General features: G+C 42.4%; 1 protein-coding gene across 1 annotated transcript in view; it reads left to right on the forward strand.

Moving 5' to 3' along the window:
- ROR1 (receptor tyrosine kinase like orphan receptor 1) overlaps nt 1-23,768 on the forward strand; it is a 411,991-nt gene that overhangs the window by 232,541 nt on the left and 155,682 nt on the right. Inside the window, exon 2 of the mRNA XM_059374983.1 lies at nt 2,407-2,478. Coding sequence (XP_059230966.1) covers nt 2,407-2,478 — 72 coding nt within the window. The remainder of the gene's footprint in view (nt 1-2,406; nt 2,479-23,768) is intronic.

Raw genomic sequence — 23,768 nt, forward strand, 5'->3', positions numbered from 1 at the left:
GAATTGAAATTATCGTTGCCTTAGTCCAAGAGCAGAGTAGTCATTAGTGTCCAGAGACACATGGGGAACAATTTTGCCATTAGCAGTGCCAAGAATCTATTCATTTGTCATCGGTCCCAAATTATATTCAATCAGCAATTCAAACTCAGGTTAGAAAAACCAAGTGACATCGGGCTAACTTTCTATAAAATTAATACTGTAAAATGAAACCTGTATTTCTGGCAGTGTAACTGTGAGCAGCAGTAAGATGAAGCTATGAAAATGTTGAATGTAAATACTGTCAAGGTCGATCTTAATCCCACCACTTCCCCACCTTTTGCTTCCTTGCCTGAAACGCTGCCTTGGCTGCCATGCTTCTATTCCCCAGCTCCCTGAAGTCTGGGTACTGGAGTGCTTGATGAGCTCTTTTATATGGTGAACCGCAGTCATCCATAATACAGCAAACAAGGGGCCATTATTCAAAGAGCCAAAGTGGGTGGCGGCAGGATTGGGGTGAGGGTAGAGCTGTGGTTGGGGTCATTCATGGAGGGCCCCCAAGTGTAGGCAGTTAGATCTTCCTCGTGGAATCACCTGCACTAATTATTCATTCGCAGGACAAATGAATAATTTGCGGGCAGAAGCACTGTGGTTTGGGGTGAAGCATTTTTCCTATCTGGGATACGTTTTTCTTTTTTCTTTCATATTTTGGAATCTTACGTGCTTTCAGGTTCCTGCCATACTGCCCATCTGGTTTCAGGTCCCCTTAAAAGAAGCTCTGCTGTTTTTAACTCAGGACATAGGAAGGGACTGGGGCCGTTTGGGTTGGGGTTCTACTTTCTTTCCCAGGTGCCGCTTAGACAGGGAAAGAGGCAAACCCTAGGAGTTCTGCACAAACCAAACAACCCCTTTGTCTCTGTTGTGTGTGACAGGTTGATCAGAGACTCAGTAGACAAACTAAAAGTGGGCCTTTGCAAGGTCTCAGTGGGTAAACATCCTGTTCTTGGCAAAGTTCAGTGACTATGGTGTGTGGCTTCTATGGCCAAGTGGCAGCCAAGCCCCATCAGTAAATAAGGAAATGGTAGAAAATGTGCTTATCTAGGTAAAAAGGTGAAGCCGAGAGAGAGGCAAGATGAAAAACAAATCAGGTTTCACAGAGTTGAGTACCAGGTAGCATGAGCTATGAGGAGGTGTGTGGGCAGTAACAGACCTGGATCTGAATCCCAGTTCTTCCACTCACTAAAAAGTTCACCTTGCATTTCAGAACCATTTTTAGTGGCTGCCTAGAGCACTCTGTCAAAAAGACCCTAAGGCAAGTCCCAGGTTTCATAGGGAAAAGGAGCCATACTTGATTAAGGAGGTCTGCACTCGAATGAAGGAAAGGGAATTGACAGCATGGGTGCCATCTCTCTCTCTCTCTCTCCTTCTTTTTAAAGAGATTTTATTTGTTTATTTTGAGAGAGAGAGAGTATGCACAAGCTGGGTGAGGAGTAGAAGGAGAGGGAGAGGGATAACAGACTTCCCGCTGAGCGAGGACTCCCAGGACCTGGAGATCATGACATGAACTAAAGTCATACACTTAACTGATGGAGCCGTCCCGGTACCCTGGGGTGCCATGTATCCAATGTCACAGGCTCTGAGTTCTCTGAGATATTGCTCAGTACTATAGTTCTGTAATACAGTGTGTGTGTGTGTGTGTAGCCTAAGAGAAGGTTAGTGAAACCTTAATAAAATGTGCTAGTAGGACAGTGTTGTCACTTAAAATTTCAAAAACAATAAAAATATAATTTGTATATTTCAGTCTATTACTAAAGAATTTTTATATCTCCATAGTATATTGTACCCTGTAGATTGTTGATCTTCATGTTTGCTTTAATTAATGGTGGTTTTGAAAATTGCCTTTTAAATTGAGTTGCCTTGGTTGACTCTCGTCTTCAAATACTTAGGTTTCGTTTGTCTTGACTATAAGCTTCCACATAGAGACAGATTTCTCTACTAATAAAAAATCCCATCAATTCACAAATACAACAAATAAAATCAGCAATGTAGCTCTCATTTTCCATGGAAAGACTACTGAATAGTCTAGGAGTGGTCTTCTAACGAGAAAAAGAAAAGTTGATGTTTGACAATGTTCGGTCATTTCTGCAGGCTTGAATTTTTTTGTTCATGAAATATTTGTATTTTAATTTTCAAGTCCATGTTTCAAAGAAAACAGGCTTGCACGCTGGTCTACCGATTCTTCCCCTGGATAGCCTCTGTAAATCAGGAGCCTTCCCCGGGCATTCCTGCTTAATAAGCTCTGGGATTGCACTGGTCTCTCTCCCAGGGCAGGGCATTTGGAAGTCTCCCATAATGCTTCTAACAGCCCATAAGTTACTTATATATTTACACTCACCCTGTCTTTCTCCCCTCCCTTCTTTTTCTTTCCAGAAACAGAGTTGTCAGTCACTGCTGAGTTAGTGCCTACCTCATCGTGGAACATTTCAAGTGAACTCGACAAAGGTACACAAAAGGGATGCATAGGACTGGCGGGGGTGGGGGGGGAGGCGTGAAACTGGCATGGCCTTCTTTGAAATCAACTGCTTTTTAGATCCTTAGAAAGTGGCGGGGGCCAAAATAAATCCCTTACTTACTTTGTGATTATTTAACATTTAATTACTTGGAATTCTATTATTTCTGGGGAGGGGTTTTTTTCCCCCCCTCTTTCCTTTCCCTTCTTCCTCTAAAACGTTCCATATGGTAAAAACGCTTCAAGATGTGAAATAGGGTTGTTTCTGACCTTCCTGACACCGCATCTAGTGGATCTTATTTAGGGGATTTGATTCTGCCTGGGCCAGGATTGATCAGAGCTGTTTGCTGGGTGACCTTTTCCAGCGAGTATTTGATGTGCTTGCAGAGTTCAGGGCAGAGTGTTTGGAATGTTTGTAATTGCCTGTGCGTACAGATGGCGGCTTCCTGCGCGCACGTGGGGAACAGGTTCCTGCTGTGAAGTTGTTGTAGTATTAATTAAGCTCCGCCATAGGCTAAGCACTGGCTCCTCCCTAGAGATCCCGTGTCCTGGAATGGTAAATCGAGACCGTCAAAGCCCCTGCAGGCTGGCTCATCCCACCCTCCCGGGCTTGTTTCCATTTCCTCCCCTTTATGTCTCTTTATGCATCTCCAGCAACATTTCTATTTCTTTTTATTTACCCTGTGCTTTTCTTTCCCTAGCTTTTGCCTAAGCTGTTCTTTCCAACTGAATCGCCCCTTTTTTCTTTGCCACTAACCATTCTCTCCCTTCTGCATGCCACAAATTACTTACTCTTCAAGACCGAGAACAAATTCTCTATTAGCCACAGTCTTATCTAATCCCTCCGCAGGAAGTGACCTTTCCTTCTTTGCAACTTCCATAGCCCTTTCCTCTGCTTCTCTTCGCATTTTCTGTGTTACATCACGGTGATTTATATAACTGTCTATCTCATTCTGAAGCTTGGAAGTTCCTTGTTAAGTAGGATTTCTGTTTTGTCCTTGGTCTTTGTCTTTGTCTCCATCACCAAGTCTAGGACAGACTCTTGTTCATAGGAAATCCTCCATCAGTATGTGTGGAATAATGCATCACAATGTATCTCAGGACATATACATGGATGGGCACATCTGTATCTATATGTGCAAATACATTCAACAAACTTACTGAGCTTCTGCTTTAGTTCAGGTATGATTCTAGGTTCTGGGATTATAGTGACAAAAGCTCAAAAGTCACTGTGTCAGACGACTTCGATAATCAGCTCTCTTTGTCAGCCTGTGTGTTCCCTGGGAGTTGTATTTTCTCCCTGAAGCGAGAGCAGCTTATAAAACAGTAATAGGCAAGGTTATGTTGGTGGTTATACTTTGTTAGGCATTTTAGGGTGGTGGGATGATGTGAGATATCTTTTCACCTTAAATGAGAAGGCATTTAGAATAATTTTCTCTTGTCAATTTTATTTTGGACATTCTTTTTCTAATTTAGGATGAAAACAGGGGACTGTATGTTATCCTCTCCATGTCCAGCACCAGGCATCATGCCTAGGAGGCAGTGGATTTTCAACAAATACTTATTATTATTTTTTTTTAATGTGAAAGAAGACGTAAAGCCCGCTAAATGTCCACTCAGTGCCCATTCTGTGACAAGCACTTTGCTAGGTGCTTTCAAGAATGTGAACATAATTGGCAAGCTCCTTATGACACCAGCAGTAAAAATGATATCATTGTACACACACGTTTTGATCAGGTTCTGGTTATGGCTATAAAAGGACATCAGCTACATGCAGTCATGGGGCGAGGCTGCCAAGCTTTAAACTTCTACCAGACCAGCACGGTAATTAGCAGTGGGTGCCCTTCAAGAAAAAAGTAGTGTCGATAGCTATGAACCTACTTGCTAAAAAGCTGGCCTAAGACAGGCCCCCCGCTTTTTGTTTGTTCAATTTGGCCTTCCAGAGGGCATGGATGGCTTTCCAGAGATTCTTGGTGTTATATTTCTCTAGAAGAAAATTAGTATATGGCCTTTCATTCCCATTAGAATGAGAAAGAAAGCTGATTAATTCTTTTATTCATTGATCAGATCTTTTTTGCTTCCTTCTCTGGTCTGGGCACCGTCTGAAAAATTAGTATTGAAAGATGAATGAGACAAAGGTCTCCATCCTCCCTGAACACAGAGCCAGGTGGGAAAGACTGATATCTAAATGTTTAATCAAAGCCTTCTGGTCATTTTGATAGATTGGGCTGTCAAGGGACATTCCCCCCTAATTACACAGAGATGCTGGTGGAAGGATGCAATGAAAAAAATTCACTGACAGGCTGATACCCAAAAAGGAGAAATCTCCAGGTGCCAGAAGAGAAAGCTTCATGGTCGGTAGAGCAATGATCAGCAAGAAGGAATTAAATAAAAGGTTTTATAAAAATATGGGAAATGTGTATGGTTCTCTGGGGCTAGAGTTTCAATATCCCATGGAGATGACAACTGAAGCCATAAGAAACAAGTTCATTGCTTAGACTATCAGTGAGGGATGACTGAACCGAGCAAGAAAGGCCAGTTCTACTGAGGGTGTGGTGTGGAAGTCTATGAACTACCCTGGGTTGTTGGGATCACCCAGGGGAAATACAGACCCCAACCTGTGTTACATGGGGCTTGGGGGTTGGAGTTCTTCTCATGTCATACGCAAGCTACAAACTGAGAAGCGAATGTAAAAACTTGGTCTGGAATTGATTAAACTCTGAGACCCTGACTGGGGACAACCTAAAACCAGCTCACAAAATGTCTCGACATCCCAGTGCCTATGGCGCTCCCACCAAAAATGAAATTTTTAAAAAATCATAACCACTAAATAACAGCAGCAGATTCCTACTGAGGTTAAGTGCACTTTTAAGAACTATAGATCATGCAAGAGAGGAATAAACGAAACCCAGCATTAGCAAGAGTTGGTAGACAAAACACAGAGGAGGAGCTCAGGCCTTTGAAACTAAAGACAATAGATCGATTTGAGAAAGAAAATATGTTTAAAATGTTTCATGGGAAGAATAAATAAATAAAATGTCTCATGGTGAAGAGGAAATGGAAACCTTAGGGCAAGTGATAAAAAAAGAAGATTTTAAAAGAACCAAGTAGAAATTCTAGAACTGAAAAATAGAGCTATTGAAATTAAAAGCTCATCAAAAGGGTCAAACAGTAGATGCATTCAGCTGAAGACAGAAATGATGAAATGAAGGTAGGTTTGAGATAACATGGTGGTTAAGAGAATGAACTCTGGGGCCCTGGTGACTAAGTTTGAATCCTGTATCTACTGCCTACGTTCTGTGTGACTTTGGGCAAGCCACTCAACCGATCTGTGCTTTGGTCCCCTCTCTTGTAAGATGAGATAACAAAAGTAATTACCTCATCTGGTTGTTGGGAAAATTGACCTGGCTCCCAAATCTGATAAACTAATTGGAGAATAAGAAGTAACAGCTGTTTTTGGTTAATATGATTATTACTTTGGGGTTTATTGTAAAAAAAAAAGTCATAGGTACTTTGGCAGGCATGTAGGGAAAGCATATTTTCGAGATTTTAGATCCTGTTCAATCAGCCCGTGTCCGCAGCTTTTCCATCCTGGCCTTCCACACCTGTGTGTTCACCCACACCAGCACCACACTCAACTTGATAAGCAAGGTTCTCCATGGCCTTACCCCCACACTGACTCCTCTCACCCCATCCCTTCCCCCATACTTTATACTCCTTATGTTTCAACAACCTGCCTCTAATTCCCTAAATGTATCGCTCTGTTTCTAGTCTCCGTACTTTTGTTCATGTAGTTTCTTCTGAATGGATTGCCTTTAACCTCATTCTCCTCCTGGCTAATTCCTTCTTTACTTAAGACCACCTCAAGCATTCCCTCAGTGCTCCTAATGGCTACAGTGCTCCTAACGGGTACAGGCAGCAGCGTTCCTGCTTTGCTGGACCTTGCATTCTGGAGAGAGACAATGAATGAGTCCTTTTATCAGTCCTATTGACCATGCCATTAACAGTGCCCCTAGACGCTTCATATGTGGGGTACACATCTCCCCATGTCTATCCTGATTAGGATCCTTACCCATGCTGTATTGAAATTATCTGTTTCGTGCCTGCCTGTTTGAAAGCCAGGGACTCTGTCGTCTATAAGCATGCTCTTATTGCCCAACAGTGTCTGGCATGTAATAGGAAATATGGCGCTACATTGTTTGGGTTTCTATGCTGGTTCTCGGCTGCTGCAAGTGAATACCTACTATGTGCGAGACACTGGCTAAGCACATTGCATGTATCATTTGAATTTGTAGCACCTTGTATGGGAGAACAGACCGGCTACTGAGGCTCATCAGTCTTGAAGGAGTTGACGGAAGGGCACCAGTAGAGAGTGGCAGTGCCAGGATCCCACCAAGGCCTCCAGGCCAAGTCTAGGGATCCACATCTAACATGGCAGCTGATTACATGTGTGTTCCTAGACCAGCCTCCTAGGAGCTACTTCGTTACAAGCAGAAGCAGTAGAATAAGCCCTGCCGTTGGTGTTCTGTGATGCCTTTCTCTTCACCCAGCTGCTCTGTTCCACCCATCAACCCCACCCTGGTTCCCCAGCCTCACTCGGGTCCTGCTTTTTCTGTTAAATGAGTCCAGTCAGTGGCATTAAACAGTTACCTGTTTATCCTTTCCAACAGGAAATGAAATTGAAAAGAGACAAGGCCACCCGGGAAGGGCCGGGAAGAGCCGTTGAAAGCTACTATTGATGGAGCATGGGGGTAATTTCTGAAACAAATGCTTCAGAACCAAGTACCTTCTAAAATAAATGGATCTACAGGGGCCCAACCTCAGCTTCCCCATTGGGGTTTGGGGATGGGGTGTGATGAGGGCCTCTTTCCCCTTCTTCCATTTTCAGTCACATGAGGTCTCAGAGGTTCTCTGTAGAAAGCCAAATGTTTCTTTTGGAGAAAGGACTGGAAATTGCACCCGCAGGTAGCAGAAAGGGAGGGCGCCTCCTACTTAAAAAAATACTGAGGCTTGCTTCCAACTTCAAATAATTCCCTGTGCTGACAGACTAGATTTGGGGGTATTTTTATCCTGCCTCGCTTTTTTAAATGGAGACCTGGTTTTCTCTACTTGCTTAGAGCTTTACACATAGTAGGGAAGTGTATGGTGTGGTTCTTATGAGCATGAACTCTGGAGTTACTATGACTCTGACCTTCCTTTTCTCACCTCTGGCATGGGAGCATTTGAATCTATCACCTAAGACTTTTCCTGGCCAAAAAACACATCTATGGGCCGCACTTGAGTGTTGTGGAAAGGGCATCTGATTGCATGGTCACAACAGACAGTTACATGCTGGCCTCAGTCCCTTAGCCCACCTTTTCCCTGAAAGCTTGACTGTTAAGAACTGTGACAGGGTCTCTGGTTCAGGAATGGTTGCTTCTTCTTGTCCCCTTTTCTCTGTCACTGGATTTGTCCTTGGCACTAAAGGCATCTGTTTAAATGATACTGATTGGCCTGTAGCTTGGAGCTTAGTTTACACTTAGCCCACATGGGGTAGCTGGATCCTTTTCTTGTGCTCCTGGTTGTACGGATTTGGAGCAGTGGCAGTAGGGGGAAGGAGCTACATAAGGAAGAGCTGAAGAGCAGTCTTCCTGGGACTGGGGTCATTGAGAGCTTATCCATTCAGTGTCCCATGTAGCTGGTTGGAGGAATCCCTGGTGGAATTCCTGGGGTAGCCCTGTGATGTTTAAGACCGCCTCAACTCAGTAGGTGTTGACCTTCCTCTGCCCTTTGAGGTCCTTCTAGCTGGACTTAGAATCAAATTTACCCAAGACAGAATAACAGAAGAAAATCAAATTTCATAGGCATATTTATGGGGAATCCACACGACATGAGATTCCAAAAACAATGAAGCATTATGAAGCTTATCTAAGGAGAGAGGTAGGGCCTGAGAATACAAAGGGGGAGGAAGGCTCTTGTGTAAGACCAAGAAAGGAGACAAGGTTGCCCTATTATGCAGATAAGCTTCTTAGGTAGATGGAGTTTCTGTTTGTAGCTCTCTTCCAGTTGCAGGCTCTCCTTTCCAATGTTGAGTTTAGGCAGTTGAGAAGCAGGGAAAGAGCTTTTCCTGTTTCTGCTGGGTTTTGATCACCTTTAACTCAAAATAACACTCATGCTAAAGTGACTCATCCTGGGGCAGCTTGCCCTTGGCCCCTACAGCCTCAAGCAACATCTTCCTCATACTGGTTGTAGTATTTTCTTCCAAGGACAGATGCCATCTTGCCACTGTCAACAATAGAAGCTCTTGGAGCCTCAGTAGCCTCATGGAAAATGGGAGAAGTGACATCAACTCCACAGGGTCTCTGTAAGAGTTAAATAAAGTATGAAGCCCCAGTGCAGTGTCCAGTACAGATGGGTACTTGTTTTTGGTAGTTCTTCCTTCTTATTCTCAAGGGGAGGGAAGTATGATTTGAGAAAGAGCACTTGACAAGAAATGTAGAGTCTAGTCCTAACTCAACTCCACCACCAGGTCCATGATTTGTCAGTTAGTTTCTGGGCCTCAGTGTTCTCATCTGTAAAGAGGGAGGTATCAGTCCTTGGTCTGGCTGCCTTCCTCATTATGAGACTCCAGTGTTGGATGGTCTAGTGCAGTAGCCACTAGCCTCCTGTGGCTAGGGAACACTTGCAACATGGCCAGTCCAAAATGAGATGTAGCGTAACTGTAAAATACTTCTGGATGTCAAAGTCCTGATATAATAAAAGAACTTAAAATAGCTCATTGATAATTTTCATATTGACTGCCTGTTGAAATGATCGTTTTCATGTTTTGAATTAAGTGAAATATATCGTAAAATTGATTTTATCTAATCCTTTTTAATGTCGCTACTAGCCAACTTAAAATTACACATGATGCTTGCGTGTGTCGTTTCTGTTATATTTCTTTTGAAAGGTGCTACTCTAATGGAACAACAGCTAGAATCTGAGGGAAATCTCCTAACCAATGTTTCCTCCTCAGACCATGAGGCGATGTTCTCATGCCCATTCTGGCTTTAAAATTCCAAGACCTACTCTGTATGAAAAGAAATTTTTCTAAAACTAATTCTAAAACTAATGCTTTAAAGTATCTAAGTGTAAGGGATTATCATTACCGATTATAATCTGATCATTAGCTCTCACAAAAGGCGATATTTTGACTAATAAGGTTTTTGTAGAGCAAAACTTCACAGGTTAGAAATCTGAAGCACAGTGAACGCCTGGGTGCCTCAGTTGGTTAAAAATCTGCCTCTTGGCTCAGGTCATGATCTCAGGGCCCTGGAACTGAGTCCCGCATCAGGCTCGGGGGGTGGGGGGGGGGAGTCTGTTTCTCCCACTCTCTCTGCTCCTTCCTCCTGCTTATTCTTTCTCTCCTGCTCTCCCTCTCTCAAATAGATAGATAAAATCTTTAAAAAAAGCTAAAAAGAGATCTGAGGCACAAGGGGTTATAATTTAATAACAGTGACATAAAGGACAGCGGCAGAATCACAGAGCCATGCAGGAATCACAGCTTTGGAGATATAGTTGCGCACATTCAAACAGGGTCCTGTGATCCAACATTGCCCCTCTCTCTCAAAGCCTGCCTTGCACTGGGCTCCTGGGCTAGCCCTGCACCGCATACACTCACTTCCTTGAGGTTCCTCCAGCAAGCCAAGCTCTTTTCTTGTCCAGGGGCATTTGATTGGCCATTCTTTCTACCCCGAATCCTCTTTCCCTCTTCAGATATTGGCGCAGTTGTCAACCATGCAAATTAAGTTTTTCCTGACCATCCAAAGTTAGTCTCCACTGTTAGCTTCCTTTTCCTTTACAACAATTAAAAAAAAAAAAAATCTAGTCTCAGGGCACCTGGGTGGCTCAGTTGGTTGAGCATCTGCCCTTGGCTCAGGTCAAGACCTCGGGGTCCTGGGATGGAGCCCCCAACTAACTCCTTGCTCAGTGGGGAGCCTACTTCTTTTTCTCCCTCTGCTGCTCCTCCTGCTTGTGCTTTTCTCTCTTGTCGAATAAATATTTAAAAAATCTTAACCCACTAGCCACCTCTAAAAAATCTTAAAACAAACAAACAAACAAACAAAAAACTACCCTACCCTCATCCTGGAAGCAGTGAGAGTACTTTGATAGGAAAGCAGGGGAGTTCTGCCAGCCCAACTGTGTCTCCTTTAGCCTTTGCTAATTGACAAGTCCCCGGTTCGTTGGCCTAGAACCCAGCCTGGAAGCATGTGACATGGACATCAGTTCCCCTTCAACCAAGCTGTGCTCTCTAGAACTCTTGTTAATCCTCTTTACTCGGTAAGTCAAGGCAGTTTAGGGAAGGAAACTCCAAGAGGAGGCCTATGGAATTCTGTTATAAAGTACAGGAAGATGCCCCTGGACGGTTCAATCTTGCCTCTTCAAAACCCGCTCAAAAGAGAGGGGCTTGCCAGTGGGTCCCCCCATAGGAACAGAGGGCCAACCTCACCACTCAGTGGTCTTCCCAGCTCCAGCTTTTGACACCAGTCCCTGCCATCAGCCCTCCCATCTCCTCCTCCATGGGCTGTTGTCAGTAGGGCATCCAGCTTAAAGGGATGAGGCCCTAGGGTGTTCCACAAAAGGCCAGCTTGGCTGTGTGAGGAGCACAGGGCTCGCCGCTCCCAGCAACCACCGCCCAGGCGAGACTGAGGAGCAATCAGACAAGCTTGGAAATGTTTATGCTCCTGTTTTTACCATTTAGAATCAGGATAGAGATTTATTTACCTCCTCTCTTGGGTCTCAGATTCCTTACTCCCTTGGAACCATTTTCAGTAGTTGCTGGCTAAGACCAGGCACCATCTTGGAGGCATAAATAATCAGGAGGCAGCGGAGAGTTTCTCGATTTGCTCAGGCCATCCTTTTCCATTCCTGCATGTCTTTTAGTTTGGATTTAAACCTCCGTTATGTGGGAGCCTTCTGTTCACCCACTTTGGAAATGGCTTTGGAGTTTGACTTCAGGGTGCTTCTAGAACTTTGTGGTCTGAGGTCCTGTTCCTAGAGATCATAGAAGGTCTTTCTGGTCCTGGGCCTGGGGCTTTGGTCAAGCTTTGTCAAGCTTTGCTCAAAGACTCACAGGGACTTTTGGACTTAGAGGTCCTTTGGCTAAGGACAGGAGAAGAGAGATCCTACAAAGTGCTTTGCCATCCGGCTCCTGCCTCAGCTCCCACTGATCTGGCCCCTCTTTTCCTGCTTGCTGTGCTCTAGAACCAAACTGCTCATTGCCTCCCACCTTATTCCAGGCCTCTGTGTAAACTTGGGTGTTTGCTACGAGGTGAGGACCCTTCTCAGCCTCTTGTTATCCTTACAGACCCAGTTCAGACCTCACCTCTTCCAGGACCACTTTCCTGACGTCATAGGTAACCATGCCTTACTCTGTGGGGGAAGTGGGGAAGTGGATGAGCCTCCCCACATTCCTAGGGGATGCTTATTTTCATGTATGTATTTCCTCTCCTTCCACTACCTCTTCCCCATGCAAGACATATTCATGAAGCATCTTCTTCATGTTAAGCGAAACCCTCCTGGATCTTCCATTCTAGCAGGAAGGCCAAAGAGGAGGAGCATTGTGAAGAGTAAGAGCAGCAGAACAGCTTGCCAGGATCATGAATTATGTCTTATTTATGTATCCGGGTAGCTCCGACTCTAATATAGGCGTTTAAATACATAAAAAATATATAAATATATTTTTATATATTTAAATATATTAAAAATATATACAAAGGGGCGCCTGGGTGGCTCAGTGGGTTAAAGCCTCTGCCTTCAGCTCAGGTCATGATCTTGGGGTCCTGGGATCGAGCCCCACATGGGGCTCGATCCTCAGCGGAGAGCCTGCTTCCCCTCTCTGTCTCTGCCTGCCCCTCTGCCTACTTGTGATCTCTGTCTGTCAAATAAATAAATAAAATCTTTAAAATATATATATATATATATATATATATATGCAAAAATTAAACAAGTAAACCCTGTGTTGGACTCCTCGCTGAGTGTAGAAACTGCTTAAGATTCTCTCTCCCTCTGCCTCACCCTTTGTAAGCACACATGCTCTCTCAAAAAAATCAATCAATCAATCAATCAATTTTTTTTTTTTAAATAAAATGCCTTAGATTCATTCCTGAGTGCCCGTAGTGGACAAAGCCTCTACTCGGGGCTGAATATGCAGTAATGAACAAGACAGAAACAGTCTACAGTTTAGTGGAAGAGAGAGACTTTCAACAATGAATCTCACATACACACATATACTAAAAATCATTTCATTTTAGCAGGGATAGGCGATTTAAAGGAGAGGTATGAATACATACCTGTATGAAGACAGCCTGTACCCTGCAACAAAGAATTCTCACATCCTTCCTGGCTAGGCCCTACTAATTGCCACCTGAGGTAGGGTCAGCCCTTCATTTTCTTGGCCAGTCTCCTGGGAACTTCCATGCCTACAACTCTGTTTTTTAACCCTCCTGAGCTCATAGGAGAAGTTAGTCTCCAAACAGGGCAAGTCCCTTACTGGGATACGGACCCACAACAGGAGCAAGGCGGTGAGACCTCCCATGGGCAGTGAGCTCTGCAACCCATTACAGACATCATTATGAGGCAGTGGAGTGTGGGGAAACTGTTTTTAGACAAGGTTGGAAAATTTTGCATTCCTGTGCCAGGCAAGATTTCCTGTAGGGCCATGAGAAGCTCACTAATCATCTCTTTAGTTCCAAGCAATATTACTTCAGGGCAGTTCCTGTCAAGGCCCCATGCTTAAATATCTCTTTGCCTGGGTTTATTCCATCAAATGCTTCATTTGCTTTGAAAAAAAGCCCTGAGACTCAGCCGGCCCAGCAGCTTAGGAAGTTCAACTCACCACATGCCTCCGAGGGCTCCTAGCTCTGCCCCCGTTACTGCACTGAAGATGAACTTATTTTCTGACCTTCTTCTGCATATGATTCCGTTTTACGTGAGCCCTAAGTCGGACTTGACCAACATCAGCCACTGGAATATGCTTGTGCCGAATTCAAGATGCCTTGTAAAAATGTTCTGTTGGTCGTTACCTATCTTCTGAACTCAGAAAGCTGTGTTTTCCCAGGGCTCTTGCCCAGATCTCTCATTTCAGTTCTTTTCTCCGACATTTATGCTCACTCATTCACTCAACAAATATTTATTGAGTGCCAACTGTGTGCTGGGCACTGCACTAAAGATACAGTGGCAAAAACACAGAATTCCTCTCTTACAAACTTCACGTTATAGTATAGTTAGCAAATCTCTGTGTGGAAAGTACTATTACAACTATTAACAGCCTGAATGCCTGTTTTATCCCAGGGGCTGTACTAGATACTTTAATCACAACATCAGCCCATTTAATGTGCTATAAAAACCCTGTGAAATAGGTCCTATCGTGTCTACTTTATAGCTGGGAGAACAAGCTTATAGAGGCGAAGTGACTCAGCTAGTAAATGGCAGAGCCAGGATTCAAATCCAGGTTTTTATGACTACAAAGTCCATACTCTCAGTGATTACCTAGTTCTAAAATAATAATCTATGTGTATAGGGAGGAAAGGAAGAACAGGATTGTAAGCTTTTTAGCGTATCTTTTTTTCGACTGTTTTTTCTGGAAGAGGATATTCTTAATCACCCTTAAGTGATTTTTTTAAAATTTGCATTTTCTCACCAATCTCTCCATTTTCTTCAATAAATACCCTATATTCTTATAGTCAGGTAAAATAAAAATACATTAAGGAAATAAGAAAACCCATGTATACCCGCAAAGGATTGAAAACAGTTACTCAAACAATTTCATGGACACACATGTTCCTAGAAGCACGTTGTATGATAGCCAGGAGGCAGTAACAGCCCAAATGTCCTTTAGAATTGGTAGACGCATTGTGATATGTGATATGTACATACAATGGAATGTTATTCAGCCATAAAAAAGAACATGCTGCAATGTGGATAAACTTCAAAAATGTTCTACTGAGTGAAGGAAGCCAGATACAAAAAGTCCCATCTAAAAGATATTCATAATAGTTACATGTACAGAGAGACAGAGAGTAGAGTTTGTCAGGGACTGGCGTGAAGGGGAATAGGCAGCAACTGCTTAATGGTAATGGGGTTTCCTTTTAGGATGACAGACTTGTTTTGGGGCTGGATAGAAGTGGTGTTTACATAATACTGTGAATGTCCTCAAAGCCACTGAATTATTTCTTCACTTGAAAGTAGCTCATTTCATGTTATATGAATTTTGCCTAAATGAAACAAAAATAAGAAAACCCCAAATCCATAAAATAGACACACCAAGAAGCTTCTCTGATGCTCTTCTTGGTACCACTAGCCCTCGGAGGACTACACAGGTGGGTATGACCAGTTCTGTGCTGAAACTGTTTACTTAGTGCCACTGCCCCTAACCTGAGGCAGAGCCTTGTGGGCCCACAAGGTCACTAACTGGTAAGGGGACCTTGGCTGGTCACTAGACCCCTCTGAACTTGTCATGCAGGAGTAGTGGTGTCTGCAGAGAGCAGTGCCACATCCTGATCTCCTAAGGGGGTGCCCCCTGAGCTGTAGACTCAATCTGCATATGCTTTTCTAGTCTTTGTCTTTACATCAACAACTGCTAGGTGATCAGAAATCCTCTCCAACTCCTGACCAGGCATGTGCATCCCAAAAACTAGGAAAACAGGTGGTGGAATCTTAATGGTGTGTGTTTTTAGAGACCTTGACTTTTTTGTTGCAGTTAATATTGTTGTTTTTTATTTCTGGATGTTTTGGTCTTGTTTCTTTACTTTAAAATCAAGTTTGTTCGGGTAGATGGGAATGTTTGGGCCGGGGAACTGGGAGGAGGAAGACAGGAGTTCCGAGGAAGCCTTCCTGCTGGTGACGGACATCTCTGTGCTAAAGATTCCCAGTGGCAACCAGCCGATCACGACAATCCCATCAAACTTTGGGCCGGGATTCCAGGTAAATCCTGGGCAGACCTTGAGGTGCTGGCCTTGAAGTGAGTGCCATTTAGTGCTGATGACACAGGGGTCCTGTATGGAGTCAGGGTCATCTGCTGTCGCCCATCCCTCCCGTGCTGCACAAACCCGCTACTTATCTTGCTAAGAGAGAGATTTGGGAAAGACTTGGGAAACTCTTGAAAAACCACTTAAGAATCCAGCTAAACAGTTTTGGCTCCTTTTTCCCAGGGTCAGTTGAAGTGGCCTCATCAACTCTTGTTTCAGGAAAACTAAAGTCTTCAGGAGACTTCAGTCAGGAAGTTGGGTTCAGCAGCTCAGCTCTTTTGAGCTGTGGTGGGCCTGGAGGGTCTTCTGTAACTTTTATTGATATTTTCCTCAAAACTTTTTCTTCTTTAAAAAATATCTAGTTTTGGGGGCCCTGGGTGGCTGAGTTGGTTAAACGTCTGACTCTTGGTTTTGACTCAGGTCATGATTTCTGGGTCGTGAGATGGAGCCCGTGTTAGGCATGGAACCTGCTTGGGATTCTCGCTCCTCTCCCTCTGCCCCTCCCTGCCCCGCAACCACACACACCCCCCTTCACTCCGGGGTAATGCTCACCTCACACTCTCTCTAAAAAAATAAAATTTAAAAAAAAAAATCTAGATTTAAGGGGTGCCTGGGTGGCTCAGTGTGTTAAAGCCTCTGCCTTTGGCTCAGGTCATGATCCCAGAGTCCTGGGATGGAGCCACGCATGGGGCTCTCTGCTCAGCGGGGAGCCTGCTTCCCCACTCCCCCCTCCCCCCACCGCCTACCTCTCTGTCTACTTGTGATCTCTCTCTGTCAAATAAATAAATAAAATCTTTAAAAAAATAAAAAATCTAAATTTAAAAGGACTTTTAGAAGCTCAATGTATTTGTTGTAGAAAACCTAGAAAAAGCAATGAAACCAAAATTATATAGTCCCTGCTAACATGTATTCTTTCTGTCTTTTCTTTTTCTTTTCTTTTTTTTTTTTTTTTAATTTCTTTTCCCCGTAACAGTATTCATTGTTTTTGCACCACACCCAGTGCTCCATGCAATACTTCCCCTCCTTAATACCTACCACCTGGCTCCTTCAACCTCCCACCCCCTCCCCTTCAAAACCCTCAGGTCTATCTTTTCTTATGCACAGGTGTTTATATTTATATTTACCAAAATGGAGCCATATCAGGGCAATCCCTGTTCTTCAATGGCATTTGTCTTTTTGCAACATCACCAGCCTCTTTGTCACCAGCCCTGTGTCATTAAATATTTTTAATGACATCATTTTTATTGGCCTTATTAAATATGTTCCATTATAGGGGAATTTCTTAATTTATTTAACCTATCCCCTGTAGTTGAAAAAGTTAGAATTATTCCAGGTTTTGTTGTTATAAATAATACTGTGATGAAAATTGCTTTAAAGGGCCCGGGACAGGCAGTACCTGGCTTCCTGGTGTTATCATAAACCTGTCTGCATGTTTACAGTCCCTAGCAATAGGGCAGGAGAGTGCAACATTCTGTTTCCCTTCAACAACAGGTATTGTCATTTTCTTAGGCATTTTCTGTTTTATTTGTTTATTAAAGATTTTATTTATTTATTTGAGAGAGAGAGAGAGAACACAAATATGGGCAGAGGGAGGCAGACCCTGGGATCATGATCTGGACCGAAGTCAGACGTTTAATCAACTGAGCCGTCCAGGTGCTTCAGTCATTGTCTGTTTTAAAAGCAACAATAAGGCAGAGGATCATGGGGGAAGAAAGAAAAAAATGAAACAGAATGAAACCAGAGAGGGAGACAAACCATAAGAGACTCTTAACCTCAGGACTAACACATTGAGGGTTGCTGGAGTGAAGAGGGGGTGGGAAGGATGGTGGTGGCTGGGTGATGGACATTGGGGAGGGTATGTGCTATGGTGAGTGCTGTGAATTGTGTAAGATTGATGATTCACAGACCCGTACCCCTGAAGCAAATAGCACATTATATGTTAATAAAAAATTAAAAAATAAAAACAACAATGGCATGCTGTTGTGGTTTTAGCTTTCATGTCTTTGATAACTAAGACTGAATTTTATTGCCCTTAACAGCCATTACTTTTTCTCTGATGAGTATTTCTTCTTTTCTTCCTCTATTCTACTACAACTTATATTTATATTTTCTTACTGATTTGAAATCCGCATTTTAAAAAGTCAGTTTAACATCCAACTTTGCTTATGATGTGTGTTTTTATAACATAGCAAACTTTTATTTTTATGAAATCAAATAAGTCAATCTTTTTCTTATGATTTTTTACCCTGGTCTCATGCTTAGAAAAGGATTCCCTTCACCAAGATGATGGAATCCCTTTTAGTTCCTTGAAGATATTATAAGTAAACACTTCTTTTCCAAAGTCTGGGTCAAGTTGAGCAATATTTCTAGCCCTAGAGAAGGCAGGAAATTAATCTATTGCCAGAGTCAACTGTTCTTCCACAACCTAGACTCAGAGATACCTCCAAGCTGAATGACCCCTAGAGATTATATAATCCAGCCTTCCAGCTGATATGTGACTCTCTTCTTCCAAAAGTCTCGTAAGTCCTCTGTATTAACCTTCTACATTAATGCTTTCTGATTAGAAAGCTTCTACATTAATACTTTCTTTAGCAACATCACACAAGGCTAACCTGTTCTTCTCTTTGAGAAGTCTTAATGTTTGGATGGTCTTTCTCATGCTAAGCCAACTGGTCTTCATTCTCCCTCTCTCTGCCACGTCTACTACTCCTTCTTGGAAAGTCTCTTCTTTGGACTTTGCAGTCATATTGGCCTGGGTTTCTCTTATAGCACTTAGGAACTATTATACTGTTGAGTAAGTTACTTAACCTACTTGGGCCCTGGTTTTATCATGTATAAGATGGGGATTCAGAAATTCCTATTATTATACATGCTAACTCTGAGACAGACAGAGATAAATGAGAGATTAAAAGAACATGAACTCTGTCTTGCTTAGCAGCTGTGTGTGGTCATTTCAAACTTGATTATGACTTAAGGTTTTTTGGTTTTGGTCTGTTAGTTCAAAGCTTCAAAGGTGTGTATGCAGTATTTGAAGCAGTGACTTATAGCCTTATTTGTGATTAGCAAAGAAAGCCAATCTACAGCTAGATATTTGTAAGTACATTGAAAAGAAGCAAGAGTCAAAATCAATGTCATAATATAATATTCCTAATAATCTGTTATGAAACTTGTTATACAGATGTATTCTCATTTGTTCCAGTGTTGCTTTGAACTTTAGAACAAAATGACAAATGACCCTGTGGGGTCTTTTCTGTTCTTAGGTGGAGGGCCTGGTGTGTGGACACCTAGACCTCAGGAGTTTACTCTGAGGATTGGGGGAGTTCATGTATGACTGTGGTAGTGTGTTAGCATTATGATATTATTGCCCATGTAATTCTTTGCTTTGAGCAGTTGCCATTCATTATTTCTCCTCCTAATTTGTTTTCCATGTTCCTGCCCCATAAACGGTGGCCTTCTGGAGTGAGCACACTGCACGCTGGGGGGACCTGGACCATATAGGATACAGCAGGACCATCTCTGCCTTTGTTTTGTACTTTTTTCCCCCACAACCAAAATTCTCAGCTTCTGGGTAGCATCATCTTAATGTTGACTTACAATGAACTTCTAGTTAACTAAACCTCCTGAGAGTTTCTTACAATTTAAGCCATATACCTGTATCTCTCTTTTCTCATATTTTTGTAATTAATATTTTATGTCCCACTATTCACTATACATTATTTCTATTATATTTTAACATGTTTGGTTTATCATGAAAATAATATGCTGTCATTTAACATACTCATGATCTCCTGACACTGTGTCCACATTAATTTGGTCCTCATCTAAGACATTGATGGGACTCTTGGCTGGAAAGCATGTAGATACAACTCCTTTCCTGATGATACCTTATCTTGTTGCCAGTGTGGAGAACTGCCTTTCATTCACGTGTATATAGTTCAAGAAATGTTTTTGAGAGTCCACAGGCCTATGTTAGCATCTTTCTGTTTCTGTGAACTTTTCCAATTTAGTATTTGTATTTTGTCCCTATTTTGTCATTTTACAAGCATTTGTTGAGATCTGTATTAGGCACTGTCATAGGTGCTGGGGGGCAGAAGCAAATAATCTGGGTCTGTCTTCGAGCTGTTCGCAGCCCAATGGGAAAATAGACTAAGAGAAGTAGGTGAACAAATAGAAGGAGTGGGGGAGTTGTGGATAAGGCTTTATGGAGGTGGTGACATTAGAGCTGGGTATTATAGATACACAGGAATTTGCAAAGCAGGAAGCAGATCAAAGACCCATCTGGCCATGCTTCAAATTCCATCTCTTAGACCACAAGAATGCCAAAATTGCATGCTCACTTTCTCTCATAGTTCCTGCTGTTCTTCTGCAAACAATATTTCTTTTTTGAGAATTAGATTTTTATTATTGGCATCCTAAGAGAGGCAGTTGCCATCCAGGAATGTTAAGAATAGAGAATACGCTACCATCTTTCAGCTTGTGGTCATTTCTAAAAAACAAATTGATCGTTGAATATCCTGTATCACTCTTATGGCTTACCTTAGTACCAGTTTTGTGATCAGCAATAATTACAATAATATAATAATAATTCTGAACATTTATAGAGTACCTTCCATATGCCAGACACCACGAATGGTGCCTTATGTAGATTTTCTCTTTCTGTCATTAACAAAGAAGAGGTTTGAGCTCAGAGAGTTTGAGTAACTAGCCTAACATCACACAACAAATAAAGCAGCAAAACTGATTTTGAACATTGGTCTCTCTGTCTCCAACACCTGGCCATTTATTTTCCTCATTCTGGCCAGTTGATCAATATACCCACTCATTCCCCTCTCCAGTCTTTACCCATTGATATTCCTCAGTAGTTGCCCTTTGTATTAGTCTGCTAAGATTGCTGTCACAAATACCACAGACGCATGGCTAAAACAGCAAATTTGCTTCCTCACAGTTCTGGAGGCTGGAAAGTTCAAGATCAAGGCCTGGTGGGGAACTGTTGTTGGTGAAGATTCTCTTTCTGGCTTGCAGGTGGCTGCCTTCTCATTGTGTCATTACATGGTGAGGGGGGTTGGGGGAAAAGGAGAGAGAGATCTTCCTCTTCTTATAAGGCCACCAATCCTATCAGATGAAGGCCTCACCCTTATGATCCCTTTAGCTTTAATTATGTTCTGAAAGTTCTATCTCCAAATACAGCCACATTGGGAGTTTGGGCTTCACCACTAAATTTTGGGAAGACATATTTCAGTCTATAACACCCTTCTTAAAAGATTTCATACCTTTTCATTTCTCCACACTTTTGTCTAAGCTGTTCCCCCAGCATAAGCTTCCTGCCTTTCAAAATCCTTCCAGCTCTTGATTACCCAACTCAAATGTCACTTCCCATGAAGCCTTCTCCAGTTTCCAATCATATTTAGTTGCCCCTTCTTATCTATAATAATACTTTGTATTTTGATTTAGCTGCTATTGCACCCACACTGCATTTTAGGCTCCTTGAAAGCAGACACCCTGCCTAACCTGCTCCCAACTGGTCTAGACCTCATTTTGTTGGTACTCTGTAAAGGTATGTCTTCAGTGATTCATTAGTTCTAAGGAATGGTGGAGGGAATTGGGTGAGTTTAGAAAAGAAGACTGTAGGAAGCTCTGTTGAAAGTGATACCTTACAGAGAGAAAAAATAGTTCCATGTTTCCTGAGAGGTTTAAATTGAGACTGCCAATTAAGTTTCAAAGAAGCAGTTTTCATTCCAATGTAGGCAAGACTTTTTTAATTAAAAAGGCAGTGAATAACACTCATTGATAACCAAGAGCTAAACTGTTGCTCTACACACATTATTTCTACTTCCACCTGTTCTTATAAAACAGTTCCATCTGTTACAGATGAGAAAATCAAAGTTCCAAAAGGCTAAATACCTAGTGTGAATTCATGTGGTTCATTGATCTTCTCTGCCCATTCCTTCATGAAGAGGCACTCTTCCTCTCCCTAAAGGTATTGAAGCAGGGTTCATGATTATTTTCCAGGAATTCTAGATCAGGCATACTCTGAGGGTCTTGGTATAGTTAATATTTCTGTTTTCTTCCATCTCTCAAATCCTGTGACTCAGAAATTCTCTTTCCCTGACATTGGTTTAATTGTCATATAGGGAATTGACCTATAAAACCTGTCTTCTGCCTTTTTTTGGAAACACATATTATAAAACACTTATTAAGATTATTACAAATTATCATTACAGTATTAAGTATGTTATTGGTCCCATTACTTTATATTTATGAAGCTGTTTGGAGAACACAGCTTTGGAAGTACTTACTTACCAATAAAATTGACTTGATCCTAGCCAAGAGGAGCTGCATTTTCAAATAAGAACTCTTCTAGCTGAGGAAAAAATAATATGCACAAGTTGTCACCTGACTCTGGAAGTCAGATGGATGAGGTACTTAGCCTTGCTATCCTGATTGCATTCCATACTGAAGGTGGGTCCCTGGAGACTAAGCCCTCCCAGGATCAGCTTTTGGGGCAGACAGCCAATGTTCTGAAGCAGCTGCCATTTTTCTTGGGTGATTCATGTGTGAAAGTGTCTCCTCTGTAGGAATCTGGGTCATCTTGTTCTTCTTCCCAGAGCCAGGCTCTTATCAGACCAGAAGCGTCTGCTCATACAACTATATCCAAGTTGGAGAGTTTATGAATGATAATGATAGCTGCTCATTCCAAATGCATGACTCTTCTGGTCTATAACATCTTCTATTTGGCTGGACTGCTTTTTGTATTCAACATAATTGGGCCTTTGCATTCTGGAGCTGGTGTACATGTTAGTGTAACTTTAGAGGCTCTTTAAAACTGATCATTAATTCTCTTTTCTCCATTCAGATGGCTCAGGATTTCTCTTCCCTGTTATGAAGTCATAGCCTTGAATTTGAACAAAACCTTTGTTCCTGTGTATGCATGTGTTTCATTTTTATTTTTATTTTTTAAAGATTTTATTTATTTGACAGGGAAAGAGAGATCACAAGTGGGCAGAGAAGCAGGCAGAGAGAGAGAGGGGAGGGAGCAGGCTCCCTGCGGAGCAGAGAGCTCATCGTGGGGCTCCATCCCAGGACTCTGGGATCCTGCCCTAAGCTGAAGGCAGAGGCTTTAGCCCACTGAGCCACCCAGGTGCCCCCGCATGTGTTTAAAATAACATTTCGGCATGTGCTATGAAACTCTGCAGCACTCCGTTCCCACCACGACCACCACCACCACCACCACCCTCAACCCCTGGTCAGAGGAGAGGTGACAACACAGAACGAACTTCCATGAATAGCCCAAAACAGCTCAGTTTTGTTGTTGTTGTTTTGAGTTTTTCTTCACACCTGCTTTGTTTTCCTAGGAAAAATATCACAGATATCATCCTCTCCTTCCGTTTTTATTCTACAAAATACATAGTCCTTGGATGGAGGTGGAAGGAGGGAGGGAATGACGCATCTGAGTATCTTACAAGGTAGAAATGCCATTAAAACATTTGAACATGAAGTTGACACTACTTTGGGATCATTTAATCCCGTCAGCCTCCAGACATCCTGTCAGTTTAACAGACATGACTCAGAGAGGAGAATGAGTCACTTAATATCAAACAGGACTTTGTGGTAGAGGTGAGACCAGACCCTGTTCCCCTGTTGTCATTGCATGGCCTTAAAATATCACAGCTTCCAAGAAGTCTTCCAAAATTGCAATGGAGACCAGACGGCATAATCCACCCCATCAGGGCTTAGGATGCGACCAGGGTGGTGTACTTTTTGTTCTTAATCACAGTCCTGTCGCAGACCTCAAGGATCTGGAACTCACGAAATGAAATCCTCAACTAACTACCATTGTTTCCTACACTCACCTTTCAAAGGCAAAATGGGAAAGGATGATAAGACAATAAATAAGAGATTTATTTGAAGAAGCAATATCCTATATGATTCTGCATATGTACCTTGAATAGTCAAATTGGTAGAGACTGAAAGGAGAAATGGTGGTTGTCAGGAGCTGGGGAGAAGACAGGCTGGGGAGCTGTTGTTCAACGGGGACTGAGTCTTAGTTTGGGAATATGAAAGAAGTTCTGTGGGTGGATAGGGGTGACGATTGCACATAATGTGTGTGTACTTAATGCCACTGAACTGTATGCTTAAAGATAGTTAAAATGATAAATTTTGTGTTGTGTATATTTTAACACACACACACACACACACACACACACACACACAGCTGTTCTTGATGTGATCTTGAATCTCCATTCCCTTGTGTTTGTATCCTCAGAATGCAAACACGTTATTTATGTGTTTTTATTATT

This window comes from Mustela nigripes, chromosome 14 (assembly GCF_022355385.1).
Source record: "Mustela nigripes isolate SB6536 chromosome 14, MUSNIG.SB6536, whole genome shotgun sequence".
Taxonomy (NCBI): Eukaryota; Metazoa; Chordata; class Mammalia; order Carnivora; family Mustelidae; genus Mustela; species Mustela nigripes.